This window comes from Phoenix dactylifera, chromosome 7 (assembly GCF_009389715.1).
Source record: "Phoenix dactylifera cultivar Barhee BC4 chromosome 7, palm_55x_up_171113_PBpolish2nd_filt_p, whole genome shotgun sequence".
Classification (NCBI taxonomy): Eukaryota; Viridiplantae; Streptophyta; class Magnoliopsida; order Arecales; family Arecaceae; genus Phoenix; species Phoenix dactylifera.
This window is the reverse complement of record NC_052398.1, coordinates 859,389-869,709: the sequence shown is the minus strand read 5'-3', so window position 1 is coordinate 869,709 and position 10,321 is coordinate 859,389. Positions and strand designations below refer to the sequence as shown.

Genomic DNA, 10,321 nt, shown 5'->3' with positions numbered 1-10,321 from the left:
AATAGAGTTTTTCAAATAAATTTTTTCAGCTTTCTATCAAAACTAATTATCTATTTTTTTACTATATATTATTATATTATTTAAAAGTACTTTGGAGCCAAGCGGGGTACAGCAGTAACGAGTCCGTTTCTATCGGACCCTGTGAGGTTCAGAGAAAGGGGGCTTGGTCTTGGGCCTAGCGGTGATCCAGTAAATAGGCGAGGCCCAGCCCTCGGCCTAAATGCTGAGGCCCGGCGTAGTCCGCTTCCATTGGCAGCCTACCCTAGCCCCGCGGCCCCGCCGCCGCTTCTGTTCCCTCTGTCATACACTTTGCTTTCTGATTTCTCCAAAAGCCGTCTCCGACTTCTCGTACCGTCGTTGAGTCCGAGGCTTGATCTCGGGTTCAGCTGCCGATCGCCGCGCACTTTTCCCTCAATCGCAAGAGAATTTGATCCGGAGGTCGTTTCCGTTGCCTTCTCGATCTAGCAAGCAGGTGGAGTTCATCTTGCTTCGAATCCAATACTATCTAATAGTTTTCATAATCCACATCGATTTCGTTTTGTTGCTGTTCCGCTTTCGTTTGAGTTAGAAGAGATCTTGTTTTTCTTATCTCTAATTTCTAAACAACTGGATATGGTTCGCTTTATTGGCTCATGAGCGTTAAAGATCTCATCTTGGAGGTGGTAGGGTTGCTTTTGTTCTCTCTCTGTCCATGTAGATCTGCATTAAAATCTATATTTTTTGTCCTATTTGTTTTTCCCTTGGGGATATGTTAAACTCAGGGGCGGCCCAATACATCTGGGGGCCCAAGGCGAATTCAGTAAATGGGGCCTCTTTTTTTTAAATAATAATTTTTTTTAATAAATATAAAATACTTAAAAAATGTTATGGAAATAGATTGCTGTCAAGTACACTATTTCAACAAAGATGCATGAATCTAATAAAGGTCGACAAAAAGCCTCTTCAGTTTAATATAATTCTTGAATGAAAATATTAAAAAAAAATACTTAAAAAAAAGGGGCCATGGTACTGTTCTTGGCAATACTGTTTACCATGTGAAGCGAGAGCAGAATAGGAAAAAGGCCATCCCATGGCGCTTCACGGTCAAAAAATTTGTCCAAGAGAAAGTAGGGTCATTATGGGAAATTCACTCCATCTAATTAATAAAAGTCCCATCCCACCATCTTCCCTTCAAGTGAGTACCCAAGCAGCCCCTGCAACATCACGGAACAACAGCCATTCAACCCCCCCTCCCTCCTTCTCTTTCTCTACCCTCCTTTTCTTTTGCTAAAGACCATCTCTCCTTCAAGTGAGCACCGAAGCTGCAACTGCAACATCACGGCACAGCAGCCATTCAACCCCCTCCCTCCTTTTCTCTCTCTACCACCCAAGAGGGGAGAAGAAACCGAGAGGAGAAAATTAAAAGAATCTCCACCCTCCAAGAAGTCCATCTCCAATCCCCCTATCTTTCTTCCTGATGGCCCAGCTGGATCAGGAGTAATGTGAGGGAAGGAAAACCAAGACCAAAACCAAAAAAGAGAAGGGATGAAAGATAAGAGTGGCTTCAGGTGTGTATGAAGCCAACCAAATCCCTCCTCTCTCTCTCTCTCTCTCTCTCTCTCCACCCAAAACAAAACTACTGTCCCCAACTTCCCCGATTGCCCTCTGCAGGCCAGGAAACCCTCCACCTCCCTTCCATCAAGGGGGAAGACTCGTAGCCAGCTTCTGCTCCCGGAGGCCTTCCATTGGCCCGGGGCCTTAGGCGACCGCCTCAGTCGCCTAGGGCTCGGGCCGGCCCTGGTTAAACTGGTGGTGGATCTGGTTGGACTGATTGGGTTTTGGAGGTCTTAGGGTTTATTTTGTTTGGTTGAGTTCTCGCTCTTTATGCATTTTCTATCTATAAATTGAATTGGGTTTGCCGGATTTTGGGAAAAATCTTGAAGAACAGGTGCATGGAACGGCTCTTCCAGGTGGATTGATAGGCCTGCTTTGATATCTTTTGCCAGCGTAGAGGGGGACTAGAACTTGCGTATACGGTATCTGGGGTTCGATGTTAGTATTGTTTGATATCTGGGGTTCGAGTAAACTCGTACTTCAATTAGGTTACAGGCAAATGACGATTCAACGCAGTGCTTGAAATAAAGTAGAGAAAGGAGACTTAGACACGGACGTGACACCTGCCATCAACATCACTTTATTATGGTCAAAAGTATAATTAATGGAGATAAGGATCATGCATCAGGCAAGATATGACTGGTCATATAATCAACGGCCAATACGTTAACAGCTTACGTGGCATCACCACATCAACAAAGCTTCTGCTTCAGCATTTTTATGCAAGTGGTGTCATGGAAACTAAAGGAGTGCCATGGTAACACAAACGTCACAAGAACTTGTTTACTACTTGTAACTGCTGGCGAAAGCTCTAATAACTTTTTTTATGTGAAATTTGTGTTGTACTAGCATTTTCCAAATCATATGCCCCTTCTTCATATGATTTGTGCTAATGTCGCACCGAAATCTCACATAAAAATTATACCTATATCATGCTGAAGTTGTCAGTGAGAGGAAGGTGGCACCATGAGCCAGCCATGTAACTCTCTTTTGTGCAGTATCTTCTTGCTATTGCACATAAAAAAAGAAGAAAGAGGAGGAAAAATGGAGTGATTTCATCCTAGGTTCACAATGGACTTGGTCCACCGTCCACCTAATAATTCTCCTTCATTGAAGGAGAGAGAGAAACAAAAGGAAGCCCAAAGTGTGGGCCTCCACAGGATCAGGCCAGGCCGGTAGTCTTGACTATTGGGCCAAATGGGCTGGTTCTGGGCCGGTCCAATCTAGTGGCCAGTGAGAAGTGGGAAACCCTAGACGCCACACTCGCACCTCCCGCACGCTCATCGCCTTTAAAAGATCCCTCTCGACGCCGGCTCCGACTCCTCCAACCGCCGTCGCCGTCGAATCCGAGGCTCGATCTCGGGTTCAGCAGTTGATCAGAGTTCTCGATTCGATTCGTCTCTCCCCGGTAATCCACCAGCACCGGAGCCTTCTCCATCTCGCAAGCAGGTGAAGTAGAAAATGTTTTATGAATCTTGAAATGTCTGTAGGCTGTTGTAATCTCTTTGACTGGATCCGTTTTCGGAGTTCTTTATGGTTATAATTCTACGCAGACGAGACCTTGTTTCTATTTCATCGAAAATTACTGGATCTGATGATTTTGTTGGATTTGGAGGTCTCGGTACTTTTTTTTTCGTTATTTCGTTCAGATCTTTATGGTCCTGTTTCGAAATTTAAGGTTTGTTACAGTTTTCTATCTGTTTTTCTGCTTGATCTATTTGGAAACAGATTTTGCTTGATCTGATTAGCTTTATTGTTTTTTAGGGCTAGGGTTTCATATTTTTTAAAGAACGTGCCTTCTTTGAAGGCTTTCTCTCTCTTTCGAGCGGGTTGAGGATTCTTTTCTTTGCCTTTTCTCTTTAAAGTCGGATCTAGCTGGGTAGATTTTTCTGTAAATAATGCGTTCGAAGGAGCCTTTTTATAGGAAATAGTATCAGTGCGTCCCTTCTTTATCGAGAAAGAAGATTATGGTTTCATATTATTCTGGCATGTCTTGAATTTGCAACTCATGTTTCTTTTTGAATTGAGTCCAGAACTTTTTGCATTCCTTTCCGTCCAGGGATTTTTTTATGTCAACTGAATTCATCTTCTCATCCCTTTTGTCCGTTTCTTCTTTCCTGTATGCCGAGCTTACGCTATGAATTGTTTTTATGATTTAGTCTTGATTCTCAAATTTCAGATTCTCATCTATACCTTTTTCTATTAGTCTACATGTCTTTTCTGAATCCAAGTTCTTAGACGTGTACGAATGTTGGACACCAAAAATGCTTGCGTGGTACTTCTACTTATCTGATGTTGTAGGATTTTGGAATTTTAATTCTATATGGCAAATCCTTGAACTGGATTTTGATCCTTGTGTTCAAAATCATGTTAGACATGCTTTTCTTTTTTGATTTCTCTTGCATTCATTGAAAGATTCTTTAGGTCTTGTTCTGGAGTTTTTTTTTCCTCATGTAAATAATTCATATATAGTGTCATTCTTTCTCTTCTTCCTGAAGAAAGAATAAAAAAAAAAGAGTTGACATGTTTCCCTGACTCATAACTTGTTGGCATATTACACTCTTCATGAAGTTCCCAATACCAGACATCTATACATAGCTGGTCATTTAAGGATGAGATAATTAGAGATGTTAATTGCTTTTCATGTTTGGACATCTACCTTTTAAGTAAATATTTTGATATTAATTGATAAAAATATATTTCATGGCACTGAGACCTTGAACTGTGATTTCTTGCTTTGACTACGTGATTTCAAATGTTTGTATTATTCGGTATAACATATGCTTGAGCTTGTTTTCAAAGTGGTAATGAGATTAATGCACAGACATGGATTCACTAACCATATTCTGTCATGTCTTGAAGGGTGTTTTCTCAACAAAGCAATATTTGTCTATGCATTTGTGCAGGAAATCTATTATCAATAAAATAGAAATTGTATTGTTTAAAGAGTCAATCCAATGCCAGTACATGCTGATTTGGTTTTCTTGCTTGGACTCAGGAGTCCAAGTAAGACCGATCTAGTGCTCCTGTTCCAGGCATTTCTACTTGCGATTACTGATTATGAGAACTATAATTAGGTTTCCCCTCCTCTTGGAGTTGGATTTGCTTCATTGTCAATACGTATGAACCTTATTTTTTACCTTTTGTTTGCAGACATGGCAGGAGTGACACCAGAGGGATCTCAATTTGATGCTCGTCAATATGATGCCAAGATGACTGAGCTGTATTGCCTCTTATTTATTATCATTGTACTTTGTTTTACTATAAGTTCTTTTTCCCACAATGTTTGTTAAATTTATATTTGTTATATGCCCATGAGTGTAGGTTGTCGACAGATGGTCAGGACTTTTTTACATCATATGATGAGGTCTATGATAGTTTCGATGCTATGGGGCTCCAAGAAAATCTTCTAAGGGGCATTTATGCTTATGGTACAGACATATATAATTAACTTATCCTCATACTTATGATATGCTAATGCACTTGGTGTGAGGACTAATAAGTATTGTTTATCTCTGTAGGTTTTGAAAAGCCCTCTGCAATTCAGCAGAGAGGAATTGTTCCTTTCTGCAAGGGACTGGATGTCATTCAGCAGGCACAATCAGGGACAGGAAAAACTGCAACTTTCTGTTCAGGAATTTTGCAGCAGCTTAATTACGAGCTGCTTGAGTGCCAGGCCTTGGTTCTTGCCCCAACTCGAGAATTGGCACAACAAATTGAGAAGGTCATGCGAGCACTTGGTGACTACCTGGGCGTAAAAGTTCATGCCTGTGTAGGAGGAACCAGTGTGCGCGAGGATCAACGTATTCTTTCAAGTGGTGTCCATGTTGTTGTTGGTACTCCAGGTCGTGTATTCGACATGTTAAGAAGGCAGTCCCTTCGGCCTGATTATATCAGGATGTTTGTTTTGGATGAGGCAGATGAAATGCTTTCACGTGGTTTCAAGGACCAGGTTCCTTTTTGGCTATTCCTCTTTGTTTTTAACATTTCTTACGTTTCCCTGCTGGCTACATCACTGAAAATAGATCACCAGGAAATTTCTACATCTGAACGCAATTATCTTACACTTCACCACTAGTCTCATAGAAAGTCTGGATTCTTGTGCATGTGATTCTTTTTTGACTTGTATGATTTGTTGGCCACATTTCTCAATGCCCGTGCTGTATGCTACCTGTGACTAAATAGGCACTTGACAGTCCACAGTACCGTAACAACAATATGAGTTGGTTTAATACTATATTGTTAATGCTCAATCTGTGTGTGATGCTTCTGCTGCTAGGATCAGTGGCTTACTGGGGCATGTCAGATAATGTCACCTGCACATATGGTTCTTGTGTGTGCGCTTTTGCAGCTGTGTTCATGTTATGTTTTTGTGATGTTGCTGTTTGCTTCCTTCACCTTTCATCCTTTGATCTGATGCATTTTTTTAACTCTGTTTGCAAGGGGATTCTTCTTGTTTATGTTTTAACAGTTGACTTTCACTGCAGATCTACGACATCTTCCAGCTTCTTCCTTCTAAAATCCAGGTTGGGGTCTTCTCCGCCACAATGCCTCCTGAGGCCCTTGAGATCACCCGCAAATTCATGAACAAACCTGTGAGGATCCTTGTGAAGCGAGATGAGCTCACCCTTGAGGGTATTAAACAGTTTTATGTCAATGTTGAAAGAGAAGAGTGGAAGCTCGAGACTCTCTGTGATCTTTATGAGACTCTGGCGATCACTCAGAGTGTCATCTTTGTGAACACGCGGCGCAAGGTTGACTGGCTCACCGACAAGATGAGGAGCAGGGATCACACGGTCTCGGCTACACATGGAGACATGGATCAGAATACTAGGGACATTATAATGCGTGAATTCCGATCTGGTTCCTCCCGTGTTCTGATCACCACTGATCTCCTTGCCCGTGGTATCGATGTCCAGCAAGTTTCACTGGTCATAAATTATGACCTGCCAACCCAACCAGAGAACTATCTTCACCGAATTGGACGTAGTGGACGTTTTGGAAGGAAGGGTGTTGCGATCAACTTTGTCACTCGTGATGATGAAAGGATGTTGTTTGATATCCAGAGGTTTTACAACGTGGTGATTGAAGAGCTGCCATCTAATGTTGCAGACCTTCTCTAGACGAATCTCCATCATAGCATGGTAATTAATAGTGCCTTTCTAGGTGTTCTTTTTCAAGAATTATTTTTCTAGAACTTTGAACATTTTGGGTGCTATGTATTTGGACAACTTGAATTGATGGTGATCTAGAGCAAATCGTTGTCTATTCCATCTTTTTGAAATTTTTGTAGCAGCTAGGGTGTGCTTTATTTGTCTTGGTAACCTTAAAAGAGGGAGACGTTATGGATATTATTTGTTAGACTTTGCTTGTTCTCAGATTATTTTGATGAGGCATGCCACAGGTCTCTGCAAGTTCAGTACTTAATTCTAAGCATAATTTTTTCATTGTGGTATTTAACTATGTATGTTAGTAGCGTCGAAAAAATTTAGAACACTCTTATAGGCCTCTGCAGTGGCTAAATGTCCAAAGGGGGACAGTCAAGATCTGCATTTGAGTCAGTCACTTTATACTGGCCCTGAGTTCATTGTTTGGATGTAACTGGTGATAGTTTTGTTTGTTCAACTTTATAATTAAGATGTAGCTTGAGTAATGGATATGATTGCTGATAGTCTATTTTGGGAAAAGGCAAAGGGCTCAAATTATATGGAAGCGAGCTGGACAGAAGATGCATGATGCATGCGGCATATGTTATATAGATGGATGTAATCTGATGGAGGTTCAATGCCTGTTTTAGGTGGGAGTCGTGCTTCAATGAAAGATATTGCGCCATGCAGTTCTTATTCAACAAAAGGGGAGTCGCTTGCACCGTGTACTGTTGCTACTTTTGACAGAGATGATTGACAGGATTTTGTTCCTATAATTCATAGCTATCGAACTAGCTGCTTTATTTGCTTGGCAGTGGCACGAGACACCTTAGTCCTGATGCTTCAAAGCTGTGGTGTGCTGAAATTTATGGTTAACTATGCCAATTGCTTGGAAGATACTGATGACCATCAAACAGTCGGATATTTGCAGTCACATTGTTAGGTGGCGTTGCAAAGTGGATTATAAGCAGTTTGTAGGCGTGAATGAATGGCAATGACCTGCTCCCAGGCTGGGTCAAGTATAGAAGCAGCAGCTTGTTGTACCTCTTAATATTTATGAATTCCCTGTGTTCTAAAATCCACCTTGGCGGGCCTCAGCCTCGGGCCAAGCAGTTGGTACCAAAGGCTTTTCTGCCATTGGACCCAGTGGGAAAGTCATGCGATGTCCACCCTGTTGATGAGGGAGGTCTGTCTCGATCTCAAGATGAAGTTCATAAAAAGAAAAATTCTAAGGTTTGTAGCTGATGCTTGGGATTTTTGTTCCCTAAATAAATTTCTAATGGCCTATGATTTGATGTGAAGTTTGTAAGCAATTCCAAAATCGTTGCTCGAGTGGACCGAGCCTTGTGCAATAGAAAGTCTTCAATCTGACCGTGTCGTCTGAATGGAAGGATGTTTGGGCCCTAAAACGTCGGCCAACTTTTGGCCACATGCAAGATGGGCATCAACCAACGCGCTAGATTTGCTAGATGTAGTGTGCTGATGGTGAATATTAGAGATGGTAATTTATAACTTGACCGGCAATTGACCTATTTTAAATGAGTTTAAATTTGACATAAATGAGTTTGCGTCCTAAATAGGTTGACTCTACCTACATTGTATATTAAATAGTTAGGATTTATTTTAGATTCTTCGTCTATTTAACCTATTTTGACCTTAATAATCTGGTTGAGTAATGATTGGATGTATTGGAGATCCATTTAACCTATTTCATACCCATTTAATTTATTTAAAATATTCTTAACCTATTTAGAATATATTTATAACTCAATTCATTTTGTCCATTAAACTAGCTATGGGTTATGTCAGAATACTATACCATATCAAACATAGCATACTATATTGGTATCAAATCAGTACAACATCTTGTATTGTACCGATACTCTGTTTATCTGATCATTTCATGCTATACCCTATATTAATATTGTAATAAAATAGTATCCGTATAAGATCTGATACCGAGGCAACCAACTTTACAGAATTAAATAATATATTTATTCAAGATTTACATACCGTAACTATATGAAAGCCCAAGCCGGGTGCATTACGACAAGTGCCGCCTCCAGCCAAAAGGTGGTCCCAGCGATAAAAATCCAATCCATCTAATAAACAACAGATGCATGAAATGATGTGACCTTACGTATCAAATGGTAATTGGACAGCACAATTAAGTGCGTAAGAATGGGCCTTCCTTTCTTGCTTTTCTTCTCTTTGTTGCAAATCATGCCACAGAGAGATTGTGTGTGGTTTCTGTGCTTTCAGCTGGGCCTTGCATGACTGTGGAGGATTAGATTCTTGCCTCTTTTTTTTTCTTTGGGTGGGGGGGGGGGTAGAGCTAGAATCTTGGTTTTATTTTGAAGAGTTTCTTTATGGCAAAGTTCCGCATGGTAGGCCAAAGGTTCCTTTCTGTGGAGCACCTAATAAGAGCATCCACTGTGCTCTCTGGACCATCTGAGCTGAGACGAACTTCACAAACTAGAAGAGTGCCCAAACACTAATTGCAGTTTTTATTTTTCCATGTCTTGTAATATCTTCTTGCAATATAAGAAAATTTTCTTCTGGCACTTAGTTCATTGAATAATTCAAATGACTATGTTTTTTCCTTCCATTATCATTTTTGCTCAAAGGAAGAGACCGGAAGTGCTATTGCCTTTGCTCTATATATGCCTTTCCCATTGATGATGTGCAGCAAACAAAAGAAACCTAATCCTAACAATGGAGGATCTAATGTGGGCCACTCTTGCATGGGACCATGAATTGGATTCAATATTGGGCATTGCGGAGGGACCTAACCAGGCGCATCTCTTGAACTCATTTTAATCCCACTAAGAGATTGTTGATAGAGAGAAGACACTGACAAGTTTTGCAAAGTATGAGGCAATAAGAGAAAAGTTCAGTGTAAAAGAAAATGTGCTCTTCTATGGGGCCTTTATGTGGTAAAGAGTCTTTATGGAAGTGCAATCATACCCATTTTAAATTAAAAGGGAAAAGGACAGCTCATGAAACACAAGATATGGTATGCTTTAAGTCAGGTGGTCTGGTAAGTGTCATGAATCATGATTAGAACCTAATCGAAAAATAATCACATCATCTTTAACTTATGAAATCAAATTCCCAAGTAGAGGATACAAACAAACTCAAACCCCAATCATTTAAATGACCGGAAGGAATGAATCATATTCCTAATGATGCCATTTGCTACATGCTGATCATTATAGAAATAATGTATTGTTCTTTTGTCTTTTTTTTATTTGAGAGGAAAATGAATACCCATATATTGAAAGTAAGAAGAACAAAGGTAAGTAATTACATCATATATTTGTTATAGAAAGACAAAAGATCATTAATTAGATAGTTTAGAAAAAAATATATTTAGAAGCCCGATCTTTCAAATTTCAAGGATCTACCCTAGCTACTAGTAGCACTTGGTGCGGCGCATGACACATGTAGGTGCCGTAAACATGCCAACTATAGCTCAAATTATGTGTCTTCGTACTAATCTAACCTGCCAATCTCCTAAATCTCACAGGCGGTACACCTATGGGATATTTAACCATGTAAAATGGCATTATCAGGAATTT

The 10,321-nt window shown here is 40.3% G+C and overlaps 1 protein-coding gene across 3 annotated transcripts; it reads left to right on the top strand.

Moving 5' to 3' along the window:
- The first annotated feature begins 295 nt into the window (after positions 1-295).
- On the top strand, positions 296-6,976 carry LOC103715524 (eukaryotic initiation factor 4A-15). Of its 3 annotated transcripts, none has more exons than XM_008803182.4 (5): positions 296-472; positions 4,747-4,816; positions 4,918-5,024; positions 5,115-5,545; positions 6,081-6,976. In XM_008803182.4, the coding sequence occupies exons 2-5, from the start codon at positions 4,749-4,751 to the stop codon at positions 6,714-6,716; spliced, it is 1,242 nt and encodes a 413-aa protein (XP_008801404.1). In that variant the 5' UTR covers positions 296-472; positions 4,747-4,748; the 3' UTR covers positions 6,717-6,976. The 3 variants fall into 3 exon arrangements, with proteins under 3 accessions (XP_008801404.1, XP_008801403.1, XP_026663657.1); XM_008803181.4 differs by lacking the exon at positions 296-472 and adding an exon at positions 2,851-3,042; XM_026807856.2 differs by lacking the exon at positions 296-472 and adding an exon at positions 3,096-4,670.
- The last annotated feature ends 3,345 nt before the right edge of the window (positions 6,977-10,321 follow it).